This window comes from Leptodactylus fuscus, chromosome 1, assembly GCF_031893055.1.
Source record: "Leptodactylus fuscus isolate aLepFus1 chromosome 1, aLepFus1.hap2, whole genome shotgun sequence".
NCBI classification, from domain to species: domain Eukaryota; kingdom Metazoa; phylum Chordata; class Amphibia; order Anura; family Leptodactylidae; genus Leptodactylus; species Leptodactylus fuscus.
In genome coordinates, this window is record NC_134265.1 from 201,100,640 (window position 1) to 201,128,351 (window position 27,712).

A 27,712-nucleotide genomic window follows, 5' to 3' on the forward strand; every position below is an offset into this window, starting at 1 on the left:
CAATACAAATAAATAAAAAAAAATATGGCTCAAAGAGAACAGTGAATTGATGGAACACAAAATGCACATCAATTTTACTTGAAAACAGTAACATAACAAGTGCAATAATAATGCCATAGTAAGTTTCTGCATTAATCTAATAAACTGATATTTCACACCAACTCTAGTCGCATCTGCATCTGTGCATTTATGACAAGGCAGGATGCAGGTGTAACCAGAGCCTTAAGATATTGAGGAATGATTTGCTTATTTGAACTATGGACCCATGCTAAATAATGATCCACTGCATAGACAGTGAGGACATTTTATACAATAAGGCAATGTAATAGTGGGTTATTAACCACCGGCTATATAACAAAAAAAAAAAAAAAAAAAAAAAATTATACATTAGGGAAAAAAAATTATCATAGAAATATAGTCATCTTATAAAGTATAAGGAACTTTAGCACCACAAACAAAATTTTGTGACCATGTTACCATCCAATAATACTGCAAAATTGTCATATTCAATAAAGTACATTTGTGCTTCACAAGTGAGGGGGGAAAAAAACAAAACAGTTTTAAAGCAAATTCTATTAACCTCATTCACATTAAGAGCTTAGAAGAGGTTTAACAAAGACACTTTCTTAAACCTCATGCACATGGCCAAGTGTGCAGGCCAAGGGGAGGCAATTTTATAGTGAAATGCACTTATATGACAGAGTTTAATCCATGTGCTTTCCTTCCCCCTTTGACTTCAATGGGGTGGTGGACTTGCTCTATCATCATCTGATCCCCTCCATTAGAAAAGCTGCAGCCTGCACACATTTGTTTGTGCATGAGGTCTTAGTGAATAAGATTGTAAAGGCATCTCTGAGTTTATGGCTTTTACAGAGCGCAATATTTATGATTTTTTTTGCTTTAAAATGTCACTTCAGATAAAAGACCTCTTCACCATGTGCTTCAATAATACAGTAAACAATTCCAGGACAGCAATAAATAGTCAACTGGGGTCATATTACTATTGGTATACAGCAACATGTGAAAGATTTTGGTTTAAATCAGATCCTCTATGGAAGAAAGTCCTGTATTACAATATGTAATTTTACCAGACAAGAGAAGACATCTTAACATTGCTAGTCTGGTTATACGAAGGTTTTCAACCCTCAAAAATAAGGCAACTACGAGAAATACCATTTTCAGCCACTTCCTGGCCTTCAGCAACCAGAGAATTACTAGTGGTTATTGGATCATTCATCTTCAACTTTAGCCTTTGGATATTATTCACCTCAAGGAGTCTCTTCACATACTGACTGGGTTGTAAACTCAGTTATACGTCATCTTCAGCTGTATGAAGTTCCCAGCTGCGAAAAGACCTGCCCTTTCCTGAATCGGCATTCAGTCCCAATAAAGGGATGCAACAACCATCTCTTACGGTCAGAGGATAGAAGGCATATTCAGTCTCTGCAAGAATCGTCTGCTTTCAATGAAACGTAGATACACGCTGCTTATTGATCAGCATCCTTCAACATGTCATGCAACGAGGACGTATATCTGGAGTGGGTGGATTAGGATCAACCTGCAAGGGAGGGGGTGGAGAAAATTTAAAAAAAAAAAAGTTATTTATGTTCTACTTTAAGTGTGTGAAACTTTATATTCATTGCTTTAACATATATTCTGATTTAAGTTTAGCCATGCCATCAAGTGACATCATAGGTCAGGATTGAAAACTAAATGGGAGGTGGAAAGGAGTTAGATTTTCAAGATACAAAGAAGCATAAAGGAGCAGCGATAGGTGTGGGTCTGCTTTTGGTGCAATCTAGAGGACCCAGTTCATCAGGAGAACAAAATGGGACAGATTTATAATGCCTTGTTTTGTTGTTTTTTTTCACAAAGTTAAAAAAAAGATTATGAATTTAACATTTACACCAGAAAACCACACCAGTTATGAATTGTCGTGAATATCCTGGCTTAACATGTGCCTTGTAACAAAAGAGGTGTACCATCTGCTATCCCAGGGGCTATAAAGACCAGCATTAAAGACACCAGTCTTCATAAATTTGCCCCGGTGCGTATGTGTGAATATAGTGATAGCACCCTCAGCCTTGTAACCTTTGTCAGTCCCATAAAAGCACTTAAAGGATTTTCCAAGCTACATAACTGATCAATTAAAAGTCAACAGGGGTCTGTCACTCAAGCGTCTGGCCGATCAGCTGTTTAAAGCTTCAGCAATAGTTTTGGTACCGCACCGGGAATTGTGAATTTTTTTTTTTGTAAATGATAAAACAGAACCATACAGTATCAATGCTTACCTCTGAGTAAAGAGGAGGAGGTCTGTTTCGGAACTCCTGAATATAAGCATAAAATGGCCCTTCTAGAATACAGCCCATACTAGCATGACGTGGAGGAGCTAGGCGGTTTTGAACCTCTTCTTCTGAGACAATGGACGAGTATTCAGGAGGAGCTATGATAAAAGAAAAGTATTAAAAAAAAAAAAAACAAACCACAGTTTCGGAAATTGCTTATTGGAGCAAAGACCCCACAAGAATGTCAAATGATTGCTTAGACACTTACGCTCTGGTTGCTCTGGAACAGTCATGTATCGCCAGTCCAGATTAACACTGTACTGACTACCAACGCTGGAAGTTCTGCTTCCAAAAGGATGGAGTGGAATAGTGCCAATCACTAATGGCAGTTCCATGAGTAATTTGGAGGAACCAGGGATTTCTACACACACCTAAAAAGAAGAGTTAGATCTCAATAAAAGTTCATGTAACAAACCTCAAACACTACTTAATGTGGCCAAAAAAAATAAAATCATTATATATAAATAATCAAAAATATTTACCTTCAAGGCATATTCCACTCTAATAATTCTGCACTGTATAATTGATGGTCCAAGTGGAGGGATTTTTAGAGCTCGCCCGTGCCAAGTCTCTCGCTTTCCAGCAGGTACAGCATCCCCAGCCAAGGTAGCTACTACAGATTTTTTTTGTTTTAGTGTACCACGTGCAATAAAAGTTTGAGACTGAATTATGGCTGCTTTAGGCATAACTGTTCGACTGGTACAATTATCGATCTCTGCAAAAATTGGGATTACCTCACCTGAAAGAAAAAAAAAGAAAAGTTAATCTTTTATGAAGTTGGCCACACACATTAGATTTAAACACACTGTTGGTTGTATAGCTGTGACATTACAGTCACCTGACATAAAGTGGCCATACATGTTTAATGGAACCAGGCAATGGATGACATTCCTTAATGGAAAAACCACTAGAAGACTGCCTAAAATGAAAGTTATGGAGTAGGTTTCAATGATCCACTCTTGATTTTCACTTTTTTTTTTTTTTAAATAAAGAAAAAAAACAAAACAAAAAGGAAAAACTGTATTTTACTGATGCTGACCTGGGGGAAGGGGGTTGCAGGCTGGTTCTGACCAATGTTACTAGTCAGAACTAGCACCCTCTCCAGATTTCAGAGATAGTTAGCTGTCCTATTGGGGCTAACATTATTATAGTTTGCCAATCCCAACAGCACAAGTAGCAACCTGAGAAAATGGGAGAGAAAGAAGGATCCAGCATGAACCAGCATCAAAATAACCCCGGAACAAAGGAAAAATTATAAAAAAAAAAAATAAAAAAAAAAGTTTCAGCTGTAGTACGTATGAAATACCAGTTAAGGGAAAGTGTTAAATTCCCAATGTCATCCACTGCTTTGACCAAAAAACAAAAAAATATATATCTCCACACACACACACACACACACAAGATGTATGGCAGATATAACTATCCAATTATGATCTGAAGGCAGAGAAAGCAGATACAAGACAAAATATAATACAATACAAAACAAGTACCTGGAGTATATCCCTTTCGGTCAATCTTGGCAGTGACTGAAACTTGTCCCAGGTTGCAGTACCAGGCATGGGCAATCTTCTCCTTAGTACCAGCCTGAGGAGCCTGAAGTAAAATGTTTAGACAAGTTTAGCCTTCACACTTACAACACACAATACACATGACATTGGGCCAGGACCCATGCGACTGCTGGTCTGATAAAGTAGACACACTTCTATATATGTCACAAGACAATCATGAAAGCCTAATGATAACAAAACCTTTTAGCTTACCAGCAGGTCTGGGGTGTTGATATCAATAGGTTCAATAACAGTAAATTCTTGCTTTGTTTTCTTGACTGTTGACCATGGACGGTGCAGTTTTGCCTTCACCCAGTAACGAACACATCCATGTTTACCTTCAAAGGAGGTCACCAAGTTCCTGCAAGACATGGCCAAAATATGATATTAACATAAGAAGAGTGAAGTTAAGATGTGCCAACAATACAAGAACTCAATTATCTATGTAGTATGCTAAATTGGCATGCTCTTCTGCTAGTAAAGACTGGCACCAATAATACTACAGCAGGAGTTCCAAGCATAAGACTTCTTAGACACATACTAACTAAACACAATCATAAGCTTTAAAAGAGAAATAAGAAGCAGTGGTAAGATGTTGTGCTAACACATCTTCAGTCTAGTGTGGTACCATATAATGAAAATTCTGTCATCTGGTTTATTTCATACAAACTTGCCATCACTTATTAACCACCAGGTCAGAATTTATAGCACTAATGCCTTTTCACTCATCTAGTGCAAGTTGCATGTAAAAAGTGCCAAGATGACACTACAGCTGGTCAATATGAAGGTTTAGGGTTTGTAGACTGTAAATCTATACTCACTCAGGCAGCTGAAACGTGAAGGGAAACTCGTGTCTTCCTGCTGGTAGAACGTTCAGTGTGCCGTTGTCTGCAAGGGGAAAAACAAACACATATGAACAGGCTCTTGCAGCATTTCCTCCCACAGGCATATGATCAGAGATGCAGTTCACTTCCTGTTTAAAGGGACAGTAGAAGGTACCTTTAAATCTGTGGTTAGTCACATGTTGAGTTTTAAATAGTTCAGTATGTTAAGTGACAGGAAACCACAATATATAAAAAGGAATATACATCTGTCTTCAGAGCTCTCATAGAAGTGGTAGTAAAGACAACATTACAGTTCAACTGGTATGAACTACACCTATGGCATATAGCAGCTCTTCAGATCTTTTATGGCCAAATATGATAAACTCTTCTGGGGGTTCCCACAACCACTAGAGAGTACTGATCTTAGGGGCAAGACTTCATAACCATCACCACAACAGACCACCATCTACTACACTGAAGTGAGGAGCCCCAGGAGATGTCCACAGCAGAGGTCAGGTACCCCAGGTGGAAGCCCCCTGAGATGTCCACAGCAGAGGTCATGTACCCAGGTGGAAGCGCCATGAGATGTCCACAGCAGAGGTCATGTACCCAGGTGGAAGCCCCGTGAGATGTCCACAGCAGAGGTCATGTACCCAGGTGGAAGCCCCGTGAGATGTCCACAGCAAAGATCATGTACCCAGATGGAAGCCCTGTGAGATGTCCACAGCAGAGGTCAGGCACCCCGGGTAGAAGCCCCATGAGATGTCCACAGCAGAGGTCATGCACCCAGGTGGAAGCGCCATGAGATGTCCACAGCAGAGGTCAGGTACCCCAGGTGGAAGCCCCATGAGATGTCCACAGCAGAGGTCAGGTACCCCAGGTGGAAGCCCCATGAGATGTCCACAGCAGAGGTCATGCACCCAGGTGGAAGCGCCATGAGATGTCCACAGCAGAGGTCATGCACCCAGGTGGTAGCGCCATGAGATGTCCACAGCAGAGGTCAGGTACCCCAGGTGTAGGCTGCTGTGGAAAGGGCTGCGGCCGGGAGCATCCTAGGACACAGCTGCCAATGGCACGGAGTCAGCAGGGACAGTAGCCAAGACTTTTCCACAAGTCGCAGCAGTTCAGCAGTCACACGGTGCTCTATTTACAGGTCACCACTAATAAACAGTACAAAGCAGCAGGGGCTGTGGAGGTCACAGGATGGGCAGCAGCTCCCTCACCTGTCTGCAGTAAGGTCTCCCTCAGGTTCAGGTACTCCACCTCGTCGCTGTAGTTCTGGGTGTAAGCCGTGCTGGAGCCGGCGCTGCGGGACTCGGTCCAGTGCACCTTAGCATAGCCCTCCGCGTGCAGCTTTACCGACTCCACCTTGGCGTCACTCACAAGCTCCAAGAGCACCTTCCCGGACACCGTGTCCCCGCTGCTGAACACCGGAGGACCGTCTTCTTCGGAACAGTCCAGGACTACGAGAAACTTCTTCACTTTGTCAAAGATCATCTTTTCGGATAACCTACACCCCTGTCTACATAATTCTACCGCACAGCCCCACGAACTGCACCTTTATACAGAACGCGGAGGGGGTGTGTCTGCAGGAGAGCAACAACACTATTCCGACCAATGATAACTCACTAAGGGCGTGGTTCACACGCAGACTGGGCGTGGCTACGCGGTGAACTCCGATTTGAGGAGGAGCTCAAAGTTTTGTGAAAAACAAGTAGAGTACACACCCGACCTGCTGTGTGAGGAGAAAGCTCTCCACAAGTATATAGCGTATATACTCTCAGGTGTACAGTATACAACACATTGCCCTCTGATATATTCACCACATATGGGGCAGGCTTTTTCATAGGAAACCTGAACAGTGAAGGGTTAACCCAATATCTCCTTACATGTTCATGGAAACAGAATCCTGCAATTCCCGCCAGATGGTTTTCCAAGAACTGAGAGAGTAAACAGTCTGAGCAGCACACACCCACATGTGCGTGCAATGGCCTGTAACTGTTCGGGCATATTCACATTTCTGCGACTAAAGTCAGTTCTATTGAAGGAGTATTCTCAGAAAGACAGCCCCACACCCTATATGAATGCTATAGAGTCTGAGCATACATGCAAACCCTATACAATTCCGGGGAGCTTCCATTGATAATGCTGCTTCTCTTTGGCAGTTCCACAGAGTTAAAGGGATTGTCCAATCGAGGTCAGTAGAGGTGAGCTTCAGTGGTGGTGTCCAGACACTATATGGGGGGGGACAGATCTTTCTGCTTCTGACCATGTACTGAGTATAGGACAGGCGCCAGAAGTAACTCTGTATAGTTGATCGGGTATTTAAAACGTATTCTAAGGACAGCCCTTTATATGGAGCAGCAGCATTTAGGCTAGGACTTTACCTGAACTTCGATAGTTAACCAGAGTTTGCCACGTTGCCCTGTGACTTCATTATACAGAGTATTTTTGCAATCATGGGGGCACTGCGACTACAACTTGTCGCAAAAAGATTGAGCATTGCTGGAGTTTTTTGCAACGAGAAATCACACAGTCGTAATGTGGTTCTAATCACTTACGCTGGTGCAGGGCAACAAAGCAATTTGAGGTCACGCAATAGGAGTTGCAGCCAAAGTAGCCCTAGCCTTATGTCCAACCAGCGCCGCACCTCCCATGAGGCAACCTGAAGCGACCACTTCAGGCGGCGCTATGCCAGGGCCTCGGGAGGGCGGCATTTTAGCTGACCTAAGCCAGTCCAGGACAAGCTGTCCTGGACTGGCTTAGCGTCACCGTGTCTGCAGCCCGACACGGGAAGCGAGCGGTGTATTGGGGCGGCCCTGCTGGATGCAGCGCTGCTCCAGCGGCCGCCCCTCACACTCAGGCAGAGAGCAGGTCCTCTCCCTGCCTGCTCACGCCGCTCGGCCACGCCCCCTTTCCGCTCGACCCTGCTTCAGGCGGCAGAAAGCCCAGGTTCACCCGTGTCCAACCCCTTTTTCATCTACGCAGAGGATTTAGGAACCCTGGTTTTTATGACCAGTGGGGGTTCTAGCAATGGACCCCGACCAATCATTATAGGAATTCTAGTAATATCCCATTAATGTAAATTCTATTGTTTTGGTGGCAAGCCTATGGATTCTGTAAACCCCCTTCAAATAAATTTATAGAACTTGCCACGTATCTTCTACCTGGCTGTGCATACAGTGCAACGCCAGGGTGGGGAGCCGATGCAGCAAGCTCTAGCCAGCCATTTTCTTGATGCCAATAAACAGAATAAAAAGCTTCTGAGAAAGCATGAAATTGCCAATGATTTCACCTGGAGTCTTGTGCTGTGGTCCCAGTGGATCACACACAAACCGAAAGCGCTGCCACTGTGTCAGGAGTTGTCTCCCCATATAATTAGAACTACAGGACAGCGGCTGCCCCAGCACCTAAAATAGGCCTACTGTCAACCTGCTTGAGAAGAAAAGTTGTCACAATGAACAATCCCTTTAAAGGGGGCTCTGTCAGCAGTAAATTGGTAATAAAGCTAATCACAGTACCTTATGAAACTTGTTTAGTTTCCAATTAAGTCTCTGTTATTCAGCATTGGAACCCCATGTAAATAATTGTTTATTCTTATGTAAATGAGGAGCACGTTTGGGGGTGTCTTAGCTTGCCTGAACTTTGGTTTTAGCTGTAGATTCTCAGGCAAACCACTTTCCCTAATTTTTTTAATAAACTATTTACATGTAAGTGGGCTTCATATTGGTAAACTGTAGAATCACCTCCACAAGGCTCTTACATTAGGTTTATAACCAATTTATTGCTGACAGACTCTCTTAGCATGCCTCTACACATAGTTACTCAGATCACAACAAGGTAGCAGGCAGTATAAGCAGCTTGTAGATCTCTCCAATGATCTTCATAGGGTTATTAAGTGCAGAACTTTGCGTGATCCAGGTGCTGCTCATACCATGGATGTTAATGTAAGAGCCAAGGACAGGCCCAACACTGTCTAACTAGCACATACTGCTCTTTGTACATATAAATGATAAGCATCTATGAGCTAATAAAAACAGGTTGAACTCATTGTGAGCAGTCATGGGTAGTACCCTGTGTATATGCCAAGTTGTTTCTTCTATGTTTTACTCTAAGGGCCTACGATTAAAGGTTTTTCTAAGGTTTTTATCTAGCTTTGTTGTTGGTTCATTATTGTGTGTACTAGTGATAGATTCCTCCACATTAAATGTATACACACACACTCCCCAGGCCTACTCATCCCTAAGGTCTGTTTCACATCTGCATTTGGTATTCCATTCGGAGATCTTGGGGACCTCCTGAATGAAAGCATTAAGAAGCAAAGAAACCACACGGACCCCATAGACTATAATGGGGTCCGTGTGTTTTCCGCACGAACCATGCGGAGAGATAAGTACTGTAAGCAGCACTTTTCTCTCAGTATGATTCACCGCGCAGAAAACATACAGACCCCATTACAGTCTATGGGGTCCGTGTGCTTTCATTGTTCACCGCTTTTTAATTTGTTCGGTATTCCATTCGGGGGGGTCCCCAAGCTCTCCAAATGGAATACCAAACGCAGATGTGAACTAGGTCTAAGCCCTTTCATTTGGACCTAATGAGCAGCAGAAATCCGCAACCGAATGTTGTCGGTAACCAATTGTTTTAGGGTTGTCCTCCTAGATCTACGGATACTACTGATGTCCTCACTAAAACTCAGGGTGTGACCCTAGATGAGGGAGTGTTGATGCAAGCCTGAATGTCAAGGCTTTATACTCTTCCATCCCTGATATGAATAGGGTTGTATGACAGTAAATGATTTCCTGAGTACAAGGTGTACACACTTATGATCACATTATTTCATTGTGTTGAAATTGCTTGATTTGTTGTGGAACAAAACTGTTTAATCTTTGAGAACTGTACCCTCCACCAGGGAGGGGTACAGCCATGTGGAGCTCTGTGGCCCCAACTTATGCTAACCAATACCCTGGCTGGTGGGAGGAAATTGTTGTTTTCTCAAAACAATATGTGCACTGGGCAACAATGGTGGATCTCTGGATTTGCTACATTGAGGATATGCGGATCTTCTGGCTTGGGATCAAAGAGGACTTTAGAGATTTTGTGAAGGCCCTCAATATCAAGCTTGTGACTTTACATTACGTCTCAGGTTAGCACATCAACATTACCATTCTTAGACTTCAAATTGACTAAATAGATAAATGGACTCCTCAGCCTTCCCTGGCTCTCACCTCCCCCATCTTTACACATAGCACACAAACTGTGCTCAGGGAACATCACAAACACTTCTGGATTAGACCATGGTTGACAATTAGCATATCAATAAAAGCGAGCTAATACACAATGGCTGGGAGGATTAATGAATAAAAGGAATGTGTGGAATAGCCTTTCTAAAGGCTATGCAAATATATGCTTAGTGAAAAATCACAATAGCCAATGATAGACTCCCTTTAAAGTGAGCTATTCCTACTGTATGTAGAAATTACTCTGCAAAGGTTGATTTGACCAACAAGTAGGAGATTTGTCTAGGAGGTTGGGTAAAGGGGATTCCAGGCAGTAATGGTCAAAAGAACCTATCGCAGAGCAATATCCACCCCGCATTCCTCCCTCTTTGATTCCAGGAAAATAGAAGTGAGAAACATTTTGAGATGTCACTAGCAGATTTAAATGGAAGACCCTGATATTGTTGGACAGCTACCAAAGCGTCCACCAGATTACTTACTGATGTGGGAAAAAACATCCAGGATAGGTATACCCATAGTTATCTCGAACCTATACCTACTAAATGGATATGGATAGACAGGCAACCGGTGGGATCATTTAGATGTGGCAGATGTGGTGCTTATGATATCATCAATTCCACTAAAGATTTTAGGATTGTCACTACAGGGCTGAGGTTCCATTACAAGGACTTTGTAAACTGCACTACTTGCAGGAGTCTTTCTTTTATAGGATCACTTGTTCCTGTCCATTGAATTATGTAGGGTAAACCAGGAGACAGTTCTGAAGACCCTTAAGAGAACATGTTTGTGATAGCCAGAATCATTGTGATACCCCGATGGCATGTCATTATGTTCAGAGTCATCAGGCTGATGGGATGGGGCTTCAGTTTCAAGCTGTGGGGCGAGTTGGCCCCCCAAAAGGCTTATTGGGATAACCTGTGGTATTTTTGGTGCCTGGTGTATCCAGTCACGGAGGACGCTTTTCCGTTCATATGACAACTTATTATTTATTGGTCGCAGAGATCAGGTGACAGCATATGATAGTGATGTTCTTGGAAATGACGTGTCTTTTTTTCCGATTGGAGCCGCCCCTGGGCTGGTAAGTATAAGAAGCCGGCTCTGAATCATTGCCTCTGCTCCACTGGTATCATTTGTGGGCAGGGTCTGGTCTAATTATCGGCATGAATCACTATTACTAATACCAGTTTTCACTGCTTTCATTTACCGACCCCTGATGATTTAATTATCATTAATGAAACACGTAGGATCTTGTGATTAATAAGCAGGTGTATTGTGTTGTTCTTAGCATGGGTTTCAGAGAATTTTTGAAGGTCTGACTCTGTTAGTGTGGCATTAGGCCAACAACCTTAAGGTGGATTCCTCAACAGTTTATATCCATTGACACGGCACCTTGTTTATACGCTTTTCAGTGACACAGCCCCTATGTTTATGTTCAGGGAGGTTATTGCCCCAGTTTTGGAATTATATGTCCTGGGTTTGGATTCTTTGCAGGGTTTATGTTTTCTGACTCTTTGGTAGTTTGAGGGTTTGTCTGTTATTCTATGAACACTATTGTATACCCTGACTGTGTTCATTTGGAGTGAAATGTATTTTAATGGTTTATTTATTAAAAGTTAAGTGTTTCTTAAATTATTGGTTTTTCACATTTTTTTTCCATGAATGTTAATTCAACACCCAGACCTGCATAGATCATCTGTGCCGAATAGGAGCAGTGCTGCATCCTCCGCCTATCTCCCTGTCGGAATCCCCACAGATCCTTTTACATGAACTGAAGTAAGATTTTTCTACAGTCGGAAATGTAGGTAACAAAGATGATATTCTTTACTCACTTTATCACTACTTCAGAAACACTAATACTATAGTATGTCACTAAGTATTTAAAGGTTTTCCCACAAGTATAACTTATTACCTAACCAAATGTTTGATCCCGGATTTGGGATCCCCATAAATCAAAAGAATTGGGGTCCTTGTCCTCAAATTGAACAGTGCAGCGGTCAAGCATGTCCACTGCTGCTCCATTCAAAGTCTACTGTATTAGACTGATGAAGATAACCAAAGGACAGTGCGTGGCTAAGTATGCGTAGTTTTACAGAATATATTGGTCTGCTGGAACTGATGTGCGTGCTATGGAATGCACTAAAGAACAATTGAGGCTAACCGTTTCCACATCAAAAGGCTAGCGCAATAACTCAACAATTACCTGTAATATGAATCACTTATTTGGCACACTGTCAATATTAACGTAACATAGTTGTCACTGTATGATTATATATAGCATTTCAAGGAAATACTGCCAACAACCTGGAGTCATTTATGTCACATGGGTTCATGACAAATTTAAATAACAGACACTATTCTGGTTTCGGAAGTGGTGAAATGGCCGTGCCTTTGTTATAGCTAAAAATGTATAAACCATGTAAGTGGATGAAAGGGTATCCTAACAATCACAAGTGTCTGATCGCTGTGGGTTCTATTATCTCATCCTACAAAATGCAGTGGTCTCCTGCCAAGGACTATAGTGATATTGCAGCACCAACAAACTAGATTCATAAATAAGATATATTGTAAAGCACTTAGATGGCATCTTGCCAATTGAAACCAAGTCTCAGTATCTGTAGAAAACACAGTGGGAAAGATTTATCAATGCTAGCATTTCCTACGTCAGTCTTAATGATAGAAATGATAGAGCACTAATGGTAGCAAGATCTGCAATAAATGTAAAAATGAAATAAAAAAATAAATGGTGTAGATGCTTAAGATAAATTGGTTCTGTTTATTGCTTCAAGGACATGAACAACGGCATAAAACGGCTATGTGTTTTGACACCAGGTGGGTGTCTTCTTCAGGCCACTAATATATACAGTAACAGACAAATACTAAAATTACAATCAATAATCAAAACATGATAAAACGTACCGATAAATAAATACATGCATACATAGATAAATTAATAGACAGAACGGTGGTAATGATCATAAGAAGTCACATGACTTTTCCACCATTATTTCCACCAGATGGGCGCCAGGTCTAAATTAGCTGCATCTCCTACCCTGCATACACCAGAATCTCAAATTTATCTCACCTAGGAGCTGCCATAGATCTTAGAATAGATTACACAATGTTATGTTGTAATGGTGGATCCGGCTGTAGTGAGCCCTAGTCTTTTACTGCTTGGGAGTTTGGATTTGAAGTAGGGCTATTGCGTAATGCTAAGTTCTGTTTATTCTATCCTTTGCAAAAGGTCAGTTTTGTTATGTTTCGCATTTATTCTCTACTCTATAATTTGTGTATCCTCATATTCACTGTCAGTCCAATCGGACACCTGTGAGGGGATTTTTCTATATCTAACATCTCCATTCAAATGTGAAACAATTCAGGTTTTCTGTTTCTCTAATAATCGAGTTATTTCTCTGGCTGTGTTTGCGCCCTCTCAGGATAGTTAGCCGGGCCCACAGCTATTTCTAGTATGCAAGGCACTAAGACTATCACATATGAGTTACTCTAAACTGCTCACGATACTGTAAGTGATTTGTTACTTTTTGTTTTTCTCAGTTCTTATGTGTGGGATTCTGCTTATTTGAGTGAGAATTTATCAGTCAGACACCAGTTTTCTGGCCAGTGATCCCCAGCTCATGATAGAATACCTGTTTGCTTACTGACCTCTGGCTTGCTTCTTGGATTCCTTTTTTGTCTCCTGATTCTGCTCTGAAGTTCCAAGTTGGATTTGTGACCCTTTGGTTGATTATTATAATTGCTAGCCCCCATAATAAGGGTAAGTTCACCCGGGGATTTTTGGTCAGGATTTTGAGGCCGTATCCGCCTCAAAATCCTGACCAAAAAGATGGCTCCCATTGAAATCAATGCCGGTCAGGTCTTTTTTCCGGGAGCCGTTTGTTCCAGCTCCCAGAAAAAGAAGCGAGATGCTCATTCTTCAGGCCGATTTGCTTCGCGATTCGGCCTGATGACACTCCCTCCTCCTGACTAGGCCCATTCATTGGGCCTAATCCGGAGCAGAGTGTGTGACTGGATGCTGGTGTAGTGCACCAACATTCAGTCGCGGCTACCCGTTTTTGGTCCGGAACCAAGATTGGGTTTCAATCTTATAGGCCTCGGGCAGAGCCGACTGCATATGCCCTGGCCACAAGAAAATGGCCGCTTACACCAGCTTACTGTGTAAGCGGCCACAAGAAAATGGTGTAAGCGGCCATTTTCTTGTGGCCCGGGCATGCGCAGTCGGCTCTGCCTGAGACCTAGAAGATTGATACCCAGGGCGGAAGAAGACACAGAGTGTGTTCTAGAAGAAGAGAGAAGCATCACTGGAGAGTTCTCTCGCAGCATTGGCGATGCCACCAGTGCTGTGAGAGAACTCACTTGCATACCGAAGAAAACTGGGATTTCTACCAAACGGCGGCGTGAAGAATACATCTAAAGGTAGGAGAAGAATAGCCCTTCTTAAGCCTATTCCTATGTGTTAGTCAGAAAAAAAAAGGGTATCCAATGATAGGATCCCTATAAATGAAGCACTTACAGTCATGACCATAAGTGTTGGCACCCCTGAAATTTTTCAGACTATTTCTCCCAGAAAATGATTGCAATTACACATCTTTTGTTATTGACATGTTTATTTCCTTTGTGGAACAACACACAATGCAAAGAGTCAACGTCTCTCCTTTTTATCTGGTTTCAGGAGTAATCGAAGTGCCAACAATTCTGTCCGGCCCATTTTTGTGTGTAATTATGTCTGATTTGCATTTTTTATCATTTTTTTTTGTGTTGTTCCAATACACACAAAGGAAATAAACATGTGTAAACCAAACCTTGCGCAATTGCAATAATTTTCTAGGAGAAATACTTCATTTTCTGGAAAAATTTCAGGGGCGCTAACATTTTTGGCCTTGACTGTATAATTCTCTCTCCTGGTTTTGGCTTAAAAAAAAAACAACAAAAAGCGGAACAAAAACTGTAATCTCCCAAAGATCATATAATACTAAAGAACATATCAACAGTGTGCATGTGATTATAGGCCAAGCTTCAAGTGAGCATTGACAAGAGATTTGGACATGTATGCCATATGTTCCAAAAATGACTTAACACTGCAGAGACAATGCAAAGTATCACTGCCAAGGGATTGCGCTAATACCTCCCAATCCCAAAAGCAAACACACCCCCTAGTGCCCTGGTAAAGGATGCCGAGGGACTTCCTTTTATGATGAAAACATGAGCTCTTTGAAGTTTGTATTGGCACATGTAGCCTGCTGCCTGGAAACTCCAGTCACATCCTTTTGCTTTTTTATTCACACAGCAACTTTCAAGCAAAACATTTTCATTTTCCTGTTCAGAGTTATTTTATTCTCTTTTAATTCCTAAACAACTCTCAGGCTGACACTTACCAATAAGGACAGGAGTTTATTTTTACAGTGAAATGGTCAAGATCAGTAAACTTGGCAAACAGTGCTGTGCTCAGGACTGATGAACGGCTCACCTTTAACTCATTTATTGCCAGGCTGTTTTTTTTATTTATTTTTTTTCATATATGGCCCTTGGGATGTACACATTTCAGCTCAGTTCAACCCTCCTATGGCTGTGGGCAGGGTTGTAACTAAAGGCTCACGTGCCCTAGTGTTAAAGCTGTGTTTACGTCCCTTCGTGCATCTTCTCCTCAAATCCATCATCCGCTTCCATCTGTACAATTTAGCAGCATTTACCTTTTCCTTTTCTTCTCTATGTTGGCCAAGACATAATGAACACTTGTTCATAACATGACTATGCAAACAAGCTTCCCATCAATCCCAGCACATTTTACTGTCCCCTACTTAGTACTCATGTAATTTTTTTTCACTACAGCCTCCCTCATAGAAATTCTTTTACGTAGTGGCGTAACTACCGCCATAGCAGCGGAGGCAGCTGCCACAAGGCCCGGGACATTAGGGGCCCGGTGACAGCTGCTACCGCTGCTATCATTATCCTCGGGGGTCTTTTCGAACCCCCGAGGATAATGATTGGCGGACCGGGAGAGGTAAGAAACATAAAAAACATGTTACTTACCTGTCCACGATCTTGCCAGGCCTCCTTCCTGACATCCTTCCTGACGTCTTTGACGTCACATGAACCTGGCCTGCGTCCCGGGTCATGTGACGTCCGACGTCATTGAACAAGGACAGCAGCGGAGAAGGCAGCGGAGAAGCCGGGGGACAGGTAAGTAACAGTAGTTTTTTATGTTTTTATTCCCCTGGGTCTCCGATTATTATACTCTGGGGTCTGAAAAGACCCCAGAGTATAATAATTTTTTATGGGTGTCCACAGTGGGACATAATACTGTGTGCAGGGGCAACTATGGGGGATAATACTGTGTGCAGGGGCCACTATGGGGGATAATACTGTGTGCAGGGGCAACTAAGGGACATAATACTGTGTGCAGGGACCACTATGGGGGATAATGCTGTGTGCAGGGGCCACTATTGGGGATAATACTGTGTGCAGGGGCCACTATGGGGTATAACACTGTTTGCAGGGGCCACTAAGGGACATAATACTGTGTGCAGGGGCCACTATGGGGGATAATACTGTGTGCAGGGGTCACTAAGAGACATAATACTGTGTGCAGGGGCCACTATAGGGGATAATACTGTGTGCAGGGGCCACTATGGGGGATAATACTGTGTGCAGGGGCCACTATGGGGGATAATACTGTGTGCAGGGGCCACTATGGGGGATAATACTGTGTTAAGGGGCCACTATGGGGCATAATAGAACGCGCAGAAATGCGTGTGTGTGTGTGGGGGGGGGGGGGTCGGTCGAGGTCTTCTGCGTCGGTGTCAGTCGCGGGGGGCCCCATGTCAAAAGTTCGCCACAGGGCCCCGCCATTTCTAGTTATGCCACTGCTTTTACGATAGGCTAACTAAAGGTTCCATTGACATTCACAGTATTCACAGTAACACTGGGTGGCCGTTTCTCATAAATCTTCTTCCCCAGTCTCAATCAATTGTACCAGAGGGCAGGGGTAATACAATGACTATGCCCAACCTGAAGAAGTATACTCTGCCTTAGTGTGGTAAGGGTATCCTGTTGGTTGCCCCTGGTTATGGGCACAGTAACAGTGGCGATCACTGCGACCCCTATAGTTATGCTTTATGGGCTACCTTAGACTCTAGGGCCCGGTTGCGACTGCACACCCTCAAGTTACACACTTATCTGTGTGCCTTCTCATAACTGCAATCCAAGAGATCAAAAATTGTACATACTGCACCAGATGTGGTATTAAGATGGGTTCATACCACTCTGCCAGCAGAAAAAGGAACCCAGTGAAGTCAATGGGAGGCCTTTTTTCCAGTGCTGAAATTTCACACCAAATTCTTCACCATTTTCCTCCATGTGAATGGACCCTAATTTAAAGCCCATCCCCACTTATCCGTGCTTATCCATTATTCTACTACAGATGAAGTCCGTTGCTGTCATCCTATGGGAGCCTTCACACAGAGTTTACGCTCCGCTTATTCAGACGCGTAAAACACGTGTCAAATGACTGCTGTGAAACACAATCCCATAGACTTCAATGTGTGCCGGTCTTACGCCTGCTACACATTGAAATCATTGGGAGGCTTTTAAACCCATTGATTTCTATGTGTAGCGTGCGTAAGACTGGCACCCATTGAAGTCTATGGGATTGTGTTTCACAGCTGTCACTTTGACACGTGTTTACATGTCTGAATGAGCGGAGCGTAAACTCCGTGTGTAGGCTCCCTAAGACAGATAATAGAAATAAACTGTGATACCAGTAGTGTTTACATACTATAATACAGCTCCCTCTACACTGCAGAGACAGTAGCCATTTTGACTAGTCAAGGAGGCACACACACAACATCCATTGCATGAAACATCCATTTCTCTAAATGTCTTTGTGTAGTTTTCAAATTACACACAAAACACATTTTAGGAGACATAAGTAAGCCATCGACCAACACAATCTTTCAAGGTAATTTTTTAAACAACCATCTGCTGAAATCACCACAGTCGGCCATTTCAGCTAACTTTTGTATATAGCCAGTGAGTATCACCAAACAGACATGCAGATTTCATTATAGGCTAAACAATGGGGTACTTTCTGTAAAGATGTCAAGGAACCATTGTCTGCACATTACACAGTAAAGATGGGAGAATCCTGCCATCTAGTGGAAGACTGCAGTAGTACAATGAAGAGATTAAACAAGGTCATATGTTCCAAGTCACATAGCTCTCCTGAACTGACCTTTTCACAAATGTAGAATAGATTTACTTCTAAAATATAAGAATCTTGTTCATTCAGTTATACATTAATGATAACCTAACTACCCTAACGCCTTAGGAGTGTGTAAGAACAGAACTGAAAGGAAATCAGAAATAGCAGAACTCCTTTTGTGAATATTCATTTGAGAAGACTTCAGGCTCCTGGGACTTGCCGTGAAGGGTATCTCCTGGCATGGTACATTCTCCAGTTCCTTACAAGCAGGGTGAATTCACGCATGACAATTTTTTTTTTTTTTGCCAAAAGATGATAATATAACTTCCAGCATCCATAAGAAGAAACTTTTAGTCTTTGTTAAAACATGTATAAAATACCTTCACAACGGTGATGTTTTGTTTTTTTTAAACTGTTTATTTAAAGGTCAGCAAATGAGAAACATCAATAAAGCAAATAACAGACCTAAATTGGTGGCTCAATCCACAAAATTTGGAGAAAGGGAAAAAGTTTTTGGTTCATAGAATCCATAGTTTTAACCACAGATGCCAGTCTAAGAGGTTGGGGTACTCATCAACTGACCTCATGGGGTCAAGGAGTATGGTGCAAAAAGCACAGGCTTTGGTCCTCAAATTTTAGAGAGATGAAAGCAGTCGGGATGGCTCTCCTGCATTTCAGACCATTAGGCAACTTGTCCCTCTCTTATTATTTAAACAAGCACAGAGGAACAAGAAGCAGCATGTTGATGGAAGAGAGCAGAAAGAACTTTCAACTGACAGAATCTGCCGTACTGGATTTAAAAGCTCTGCATATAAGAGGATCTCTGAATACCAGAACGGATCTTCTGAGTCAGCCAATTTTGAATTTGTGCACTATATAACGGTATTGTATGACGTGGGAGCCAACAGGAAGCACCACCCTGGACATGTACCAACAGAACAGCAGCTCTCTATGTGAGTTGTTATCACCAGGGGTGAACCATGGCCTTCTGCTGCCTGAGGCGGACGTCAGAAAGCCCCTCCCCCGGAGGAGGGGGTGGAGTGGAGGGGGGCGGTGGTGAGCGGAGGGGGCGGGGCCGGGCGGAGCGAGCGTCTTTAGCAGGCAGAGAGCAGACAGGGAGAGGACCTGCTCTCTGCCTGAGCATGAGGGGTGGCTGCTGGAGCAGCACTGCTACAGCGGCCTCCCCAATCCACCGCTCAGTGACGGTGAGCCTAAGCCAGTCCAGGCCGCCCTCCCCGTGGCCCTGGCATAGCGCCGCCTGAAGCGGTCGCTTCAGGTCGCCTCATGGGTGGTGCGGCGCTGGTTATCACATAATGTAAATACAAATGAACACAGGATTATATTTTGGTTTTGTTGTAGGTCAGGGAGACAGGAGACGGAGGTCTGTGAACAAGGGACCATGAGCCTTTAGCTGTACCTCTGTCTACTTATGATACTCTGAGGAACCGTGTTCAACTAGTAATATTTCACAAACTTCCCACAAACCTTCAGTAGGAGGTTTAGAATGGTTTCGTGACTGTAGATGAGGCTATGCATATCATAAAAGTTCATGTTATGGCTTCAAGCACAGAGGCCCCACATAGTAAACATGTTTTGCTGACCTTCTAGCAGTTTTTTTCTTCTTCAAAGCCTCCCAGGAGACCAATATAGAGGAAGATTTGGCAAGTTTAGAGCACATTCCTGTGATATCATTCCACTGCAAACAAACGACTCCCACTACATCTAGTGCCCCATCCTCTGCTCCTCTATTAAGCAGTTGTTTAGAATTTTTCTTAAACCTTCCTACATAAGTTTGTGAGCATAAAGAATCACATCTTGTCTACTTTTTTTTTTTTAACTGAACTCGTTGCACTCTCAGTTCTCACGTGGCGCTGCATTCCACTCTTCAAACTAAAATTCCCAACTGAATGAGGATACATCTGTTGATTCCAATGCATGGCTGGATGTGTTACAAAACTCTTGGCATGAGTAGAACAAAAACAAACTGTTAAAAAGGATAAGTATTTAGAAAGTGTATTTTGGTTTTCTAAGTGTGTGCTTAGGGCAGTAAAGTTGTAGTATACTCTTCCAGCGAACAATGTTTCTTAGCAAACAGCCTTCTACAAGATCTTGGCAGTGCTATGTTGGGGTGCAATATGCATAGAGCTGTTTTCTATCTAGCAGTAATGTTTGGGGAGGAGGGGTATTACCTTCCTCTCATAAACAGCTTTTAAAGGGATCCTATCATTCACACACTATTTTTTCTAGGTACCACGTCGGAATAGCCTTAAGAAAGGCTATTAGTCTTCTACCTTTTGTTGTCTTCTCCGTTCCGCCATTTGCCTACAGTCCCAGTTCTTGTCGGTATTCAAATTAACTCTCTCGCAGCACTGGGGGCGGGCCCCAGCATTCAGACAGTAGTGGGGGCGTCCCCAATGCTACGAGAAAACTCTCTCCAGCGCCAACTCCATCTTCTCACCATGAGCGTCCTCTTCAGCCTCTTCTTCAAGCGGTGGCTTGTAACTTCTAGGCCTCAGGCAGAGCAGACTGCGCATACCCACAGGCCATGAGAAAATGACTGCTTGCACAGTATTGTAATCAGCCATTTTCTCGTGGCCTGTGGGCATGTGCAGTCTATTCTGCCCAAGGCCCGAGGCCTAGAAGTTACAAGCCACCGCCGGAAGAAGAGGCTGAAGAGGACGCTCCTGACGAAGATGGAGGCAGCGCTGGAGAGAGTTCTGCCCCCAGTGCTGAAAGAGAGCTAATTTGCATACCAACAAGAACGGGGATTGTAGGCGAACGGCGGCATGGAGAAGACAACAAAAGGTAGGAGACAAATAGCCTTTCTTAAGGCTATGCTGACGTGGTACCTAGAAAAAATAGTGTGTGAATGATAGGATCCCTTTAAGGCTACATTGAAATGACCAAGGTGCAAAATGGCTGTGAAAAACATAAATTTTTTTTCATCGTCTTGCATCTGAAGGGCACAAGTTTTCACGAGTCTCCTATAACATTTGGGTGTATGGATGGATCTGTGAAAACAGACAAAGATAGGACAGAGGTAAAAGCTGATACCATAGAGGACTTTTTCCTCTGCTGATTTCAGGTAGAGATTGCAATGGAACCGTAGACTCTGGCACAGATGTGAACTAAGCCTTACACAATGCAAATCAGATTTAAAATGTGCCAGTTTTATCACAGTGGCTCATGCTGGATGAATAATCTGGCACAGCTTTAGACTGTTGTTAGAATCACATCCTCCATCTTGTATTTGTCATCCATCTTTCTCTATCAAAGATAAGTGGTTTGTCTCAAAAAGGAATTGGTTAGACTAATTAACATGGAGATGCTATGGGCTACCAGGAAATGGAATGCTAATGAATCCTTATCTAGCTTCAGGGCTGCACCTTTGTGTCAATAGTGTAAACACAGGATGTCTATAGGCCAGGTCTATAGATTGTGCTAACATGACAAGTGTCCTGTGTACCCTTTCTAGAAAGTTAGCAGCTATGTAGAAAATGTCATTGAAGTCCTTTACAACCAGATTCCAGCTTTTCACTGACTGGGTTTAAAAGAGGACCTTTCACGGATTTGGGCACAGGCAGTTTTATATACTGCTGGAAAGCTGACAGTGCGCTGAGTTCAGTGCACTGTCGGCTTTCCCAATCTGTGCCCTGGGTAAAGAGCTATCGGTCCCGGTACTGTAGTGCTTTACAGTCAGAAGGGCGTTCCTGACAGTCAGTCAGGTACATCCTTCTTCACAGCAGCGCCTATTGCTGTACTGTCTGAGCGGGGAGGAACGCCCCCCTCCCCTCCTGATAATACTCGTCTATGGACGAGCACTGTGAGAAGAGGGAGGAAGCATTCCTCCCCACTCACACTGTACAGCGCTATAGGCGCTCCTGTGGAGAAGGATGTACCTGACTGACTGTCAGAAACGCCCTTCTGACTGTAAAGCGCTACTGTATCGGGACCGATAGCGCTTTACCCAGGCACAGATAGGGAAAGCTGACAGTGCGCTGAATTCAGCGCACTGTCAGCTTTCCAGCAGTATATAGAACTGCCTGTGCCCAAATCAGTGAAAGGTCCTCTTTAAAATTGAGAACAGTGATCTGTATGATTGCCATAGAAAACACTGACTCATGTTATTAGTTACCTGCTTAAGGTCCATTACGTGTTATCATCTACTGAACAGTGTATACTACAGGACAGGATGTGGCATTTTGGTGCCCAGTTATGACCTATGCTGTGGTGACACATGGCACAGGACTAGGTATTTTATACTGCTGGAAAAAAGTTCTGGTATCTAGGTGGCATTGGGCATTAAGTATTTATTAACCAAATTTGGCGTATTCTTAGTTTCTGATATTTTTAAAGAAAAGATGTAGATTTGCACTGTGTATGTCATGGCTCTGTTTCAGGGTTTATAGAAAAAGTCTTATAAGTGAATGAATGAATGAATGAATGAATGAATAAAATAAATAAAGGCATATGATCTTATATGTGGGACACTTTGTATAAGTCCCAACATATAGTACAGTATCTCACATGACATTAAAAATACTTGTGGCTATATAGCACACACCACACCACAGTTCTCTATTGTAAACATGTGTTCTGTATTGTAGGATATGGTCTTGGTGGTGTTATGTCCCTTTAACAATGCACTGTGTTCTTGTGTGACTTCTAGAGTGACATCACTCAGATTCAGGGAACCACCAGCCAACCAGGGCAGCTGCTGCCAATGTCTGATAAGAAACTACATGCACTGCAGCATAACTTGTACACAGCTTGCTTAGTAGAAGGGGCTCTGTGTCACAGAACAGATGTCTGTGACCACGCCACTATGGATTAACATGGTGTCCAAGTTCCTCCGTTTTGTGCCGTTACTAATCTGTCTTTTTCCCACCTGTTTTCTCTCTTCAGCTGCTGCATAAAGCCACATTATATCTCGAGTGCCAAATAATAAGCATTATTATACAAATAAAGAAAAGAGACAGAGCTTTACAGGACAATTCCCTTAATAAAAAGCTGGGTAATGAGTATATATTGGGAGCTCAATGCGGCTGCTTACCTTGAAGGGTTGAGCTCTGGGCACAATACATTTTTGGGCTCTGAATAATACCCAGCTCTTCTTTGTTGAGATCTAGGGTCGTATTTATGCTGTTTTAGCTCATGCAAAGCTACTTTAAGAAGAATAGCAGAAGTTCCAGAGTCAAATGCTGTTTCAGGTGCAAAAAGACCTTCACGTTATAAGACAGCACCAGAGTGTTCAGCCAGGTAATGCTGTCTGGAACTTGTGGAACACTTCTGAAAGAAGCGCTGCCAAGAAAGCTCCCTCTGCTTCCTTCTATTCTGAAAAAATGGGAGTAGTCAGTCTTTAAACTGGCAAGAAACAACGTTACAGAGAGCAACAAAAAGAGCTAAGAAAGCAGTGCTGATATGTTAACTGGCGTTCTATAAAACTGTCGCTAATATGTGTGTGGTGGAGTGTATAATACAATCTCTGTACAGTGCTGCAGAATACGTCAGCACTATATGAGCAACTGAAAATAAAGAAAATGCTTTTGTAAAAGAAAAGATTGACATGTATCCTTCTAAAATAATCAACATATTGAGCCAGCCAGCCAGCCATAGCACTTTTAGTGTAGATAGATGCAATGTATTGACTTCACCAAGAATAGACGGATGCCTTGCACAACATTACCACTAGAGGGCTCTTATGCTGATTTTCTCAACGAGGGTCACTGGGTTCATTTCTGTAAACTAGTTTTGTTGAAATGTAACAAAATATGATAAGAATCCTGTCAGGGTGTGTTACTTTGTATCTCTAGTACTTCTATTTCAATCACATTTCAAGAAGTAAGGGGGCATTCCCACTTGCGCTGCTTTCCTCCCGTCGTGATTCCACTGAAATAGCAAAAAACAGCTTGGAGACTACTTGCCCAAGCTGTTTTTCTGCAATTAAGGTGGAATCACGGCAGGCAGACAGCAGTAAGTGTGAACACCCCCTAAATCTGAGTTCAGTCAGTTCATTGACAACCAGAGGTGGACCTTGAAGCTCCATTTGGCTTGTGGCTTATTATATTATATATATTGTGACAGATATAAAGTTCACACTTGCGCTGGGTTCTCTGTTGTCCAGGTCTGCTGGAGGGCCCGAACGACAGAGAGCCCATCCGCTAAAACAGTAGTTACCCACGGACCCCATAGTCAGGGCTCGTTCACATCTGTGCCCAGTCTCCGTTCATACAGGTTTCCGTTTCCTGCCCGAAACTGGGCAGGAGACGGAAACCTGCTGGCATTTTTCAAACCCATTCATTTGAATGGGTTTGAAAATTGTACGGCCGTGAGTGCCAATGAGTGTTTTGAGCTCTCCGCAGCGAAACCATTTTTTTTTAACCAGACACAAAGTCGGACATGTCAGGACTTTGTGTCAGGTTTAAAAAAAATGGTTTCGCCGCGAAGAGCTCAAAACACTCACCGGCGCTCATGGCCGGACCTGGTCTGACAGGTTTCCGTCTTCTGCCTGCAGAAGATGGAAACCTGACTACAGACACCGAACGCTGGTGTGAACCCAGCATCAGGTGGGACTTTTCTCTGCACCAGTTATCAGCGGAGTCTCCTATGAAGACTCAGATGCAGATGTAAACCTAGCCAATCCCATTTCCTGTTCGTGGCCTACTCTTTCTTTTTCAGCCTTCAATAGGCCCTGTGTGCTGCACATCATGTCATGATGACAGCCCCTGGAGACTGAATAGGTCCTATTCTGTTCAGTTTTTGCAGAACAGACTCGCCCATAGAAGCCTATGGGAGACTAAAAACCTGGGCCAACACACTGATGTACTCAGTGTGTCATCGGTGTGCCATCCGTTTTTGAGGACAAGCTAGGGATATCATTAGATGTCTCCTGTGTTTGTTTTTTTATGGTGGGTCCACAAACTAGGATCACACACTGACAGCACACTGTCCGTTTTTATGGACCTACTTCACTAATCCTGAAGAAACACTGAACACACACTGAAGACACTCTTTCCGCAAAAAGTTAAGACTAATGACTAGTTTGCTGACCATAAAATACTCAGAGTCATCTGCAACTAGCCTAAGTCACTAACAGCAGTGCCATGGAGTGAGTGGAGTAGCTGAAATCCCATATTCCAGAGACCATGCCATATAACAGGCACAGATGGATTCTGGTAGAACCCATTGACTATAATAGAGTCTGTAGGGATAATGTGTCTGTATAACTTTTTTTGTTTGTGATTTCTGGTAGAATCTATGATGGAGGGTCCTAACAGAACATCTTAGGGAGCGTTCACACTACCGTCTTTGTCCGACAGGTAGTGTCCGCTCAAAATCTGGCACTGAATAGGTCCTATTCTGTTAGGAGCGGACACTAGCTGTGTCCGTGACACCTGTCATTTATTTAAATGGCGATCGGGTGCGTTCTTTTGCACTCCGTGCCCTTCCTTCACTGTCCGCATGTTAAGATGTCCAACTTTTCAAGCGGACAGAAAAAACCTACATGTCGGGTTTTTCTGTCCGCTTGAGAAGTCGGACATCTTTCCATGCGGACAGTGAAGGAAGGGCACGGAGTGCAAAAGAACGCACCCGATCGCCATTTAAATAAATGACAGGTGTCACGGACACAGCTAGTGTCCGCTCCTAATGTCCGTGCAAGATTTTGAGCGGACACTAGGAGCAGACACTACCTGTCGGACACAGATGGTAGTGTGAACGCCCCCTTAGACTGGTGTTACACGGCCGTAATGTAAATCTGCAAATGGTCCGCAATTGAGGGTTTTCAATTGCGGACAGATTATATTCAATGTGGCCTCTTACACCACCGGATATTTTATCCGTGGTGTGGCCGGGCCGCAACTGTGGTCCGCAATTTATAGGACATGTCTGTAATGGCCGTGAATTGCGGCACTGCACGGACTCACACATAGAACTCTATGGGCGAGTGCGGCAGGACACGGACATCTGCGGAGTCTATGTTGCCGATCAGCTACTAGTGTTACTGATCAGCAACTTGCGGACCGTACATTCAGTATTGTCGTGTAAGACCAGCCTTACAGGCTTCCTATGGAGACTGACAGAATATCATATATAAAATGCTGTAAAAGAAGGCATTCAATTATACAAAACGAGTCTATGAACCTTTACGAGATATGTCCTGAGTAGTCTACTGTGAACAGACCTTAAGACCGTGTTCACATTTTGATTTGATCCCACAAAACCAGCATAATGAATACATTAAGCACATCCTGTGCAGTGACATTCATTACCATATGGTTCCACTGTATAAAAAAAAAAAAAAAAAAAAGTATGTTTGCTGTTTACTTTTTTGGCTGTAAAAAAAGAAATCTGACTGTACCCTAAGACCACGTTCACACTTGTATATTGTGGTCCATATCAGTATGTTCAATCAAAACCTGTCGTGAATGGCGAATACAAAAGACTGAGAAATGTAAAAATGAACCATTTGTGCACCATCTGAATGATTTTTCACGAGGAGGTGGTCCTAATCCTTGGAGAAGATCTAGGGGTGTACCCTGTTACCTGACAGATATTCAGTTTGTTAGGGGCACCCCTAACTTCTATGATGGTGACAGCTCTAGTCATTTGGCAGCAGTCCACAGGTAAATGCTGGAACAACCACTGGAAAACTGAGACAGTTGGCAATCTATTCATGAAGTAATGGCAGTGGGTGAATGGAGTTGTGTGAGGGGCATTCCCTGCTAGCACACAAAGTGGGCACTGTAGCTATGACTTCTATAGGGGCACAGTACCCATTACCCTGCCCACCTACCTCTGATCAAGTGCTGCCTTTTCCTTAAGTAAGTCTCATGTGCAGTGAAGTCGCTGTAGACTGTATTCATGCCAATGCTGCGGGTCTCCAGCCAGTGCACGGTGGCCAGTCCCCTGGCACAGACTTCCAGAGTGGAAACAGTCATGGGCTTACAGAGCTCCAGCACCACTTGCCCCGTCAGCACCTCCCCGCCTGAGTACACCCCGTAAGCACTGGGGCTGAGCTCCACACTGAAATCCGTTATCTTACTGAAGTGCATGGTGTGCCCTGACCAGGCTGGCAGGGATGGCAACAAGTCCTGAGAACAGCTGGGGTGCACTGTGTACCGCTGCCAACGATCCGCTGTTATCTGAGGCCCCACAGCACTGTGTAGCACTGACAGCCTGGCCCCGCCCAGCCAGGGCAGGACCCGCACACCCCCTGCTGCATTACTGAAGTGTCCCCGGCAGGCTGCTGACGTACAGTGAGGCTCTGCTGCCTGCAGTATAATGCTGCTCTGCCGGTGCTTCACTGTGCCAAGGGGCAGACAAGGGTTATGGCTACATGGGGTCTACAGGAGGGGTATGTTCTGCACATGGGGGAGGCACAGTGCAAGAGGGGTTAATGTGCTATCAATAAGGAAGCATTCTAGTGTAGAAGGGGTTAAAATGAGGCATTCTGATTGTTAAAGGGTGAACTGCTGGGCTCTGAGGCAGGAGACGGGTTACAATGAAGTAGGTGGAGGAAGGTGTTGTAGAGAAATGGTTA

General features: G+C 43.5%; 1 protein-coding gene across 2 annotated transcripts; it reads right to left on the reverse strand.

The window, feature by feature from the left end:
- Nucleotides 1-27,286, reverse strand: ARRDC2 (arrestin domain containing 2). 2 transcript variants are annotated; one of them, XM_075281950.1, is made up of 8 exons: nucleotides 26,966-27,286; nucleotides 4,714-4,780; nucleotides 4,106-4,253; nucleotides 3,836-3,938; nucleotides 2,828-3,084; nucleotides 2,554-2,716; nucleotides 2,292-2,443; nucleotides 1-1,558 (listed from the first exon to the last, which is right to left on the reverse strand). In XM_075281950.1, exons 1-8 carry the CDS (start codon nucleotides 27,222-27,224, stop codon nucleotides 1,505-1,507), a joined length of 1,203 nt encoding a protein of 400 aa, XP_075138051.1. In that variant the 5' UTR covers nucleotides 27,225-27,286; the 3' UTR covers nucleotides 1-1,504. The 2 variants fall into 2 exon arrangements, with proteins under 2 accessions (XP_075138051.1, XP_075138043.1); XM_075281942.1 differs by lacking the exon at nucleotides 26,966-27,286 and adding an exon at nucleotides 5,940-6,234.
- Between the last annotated feature and the right edge of the window lie 426 nt (nucleotides 27,287-27,712).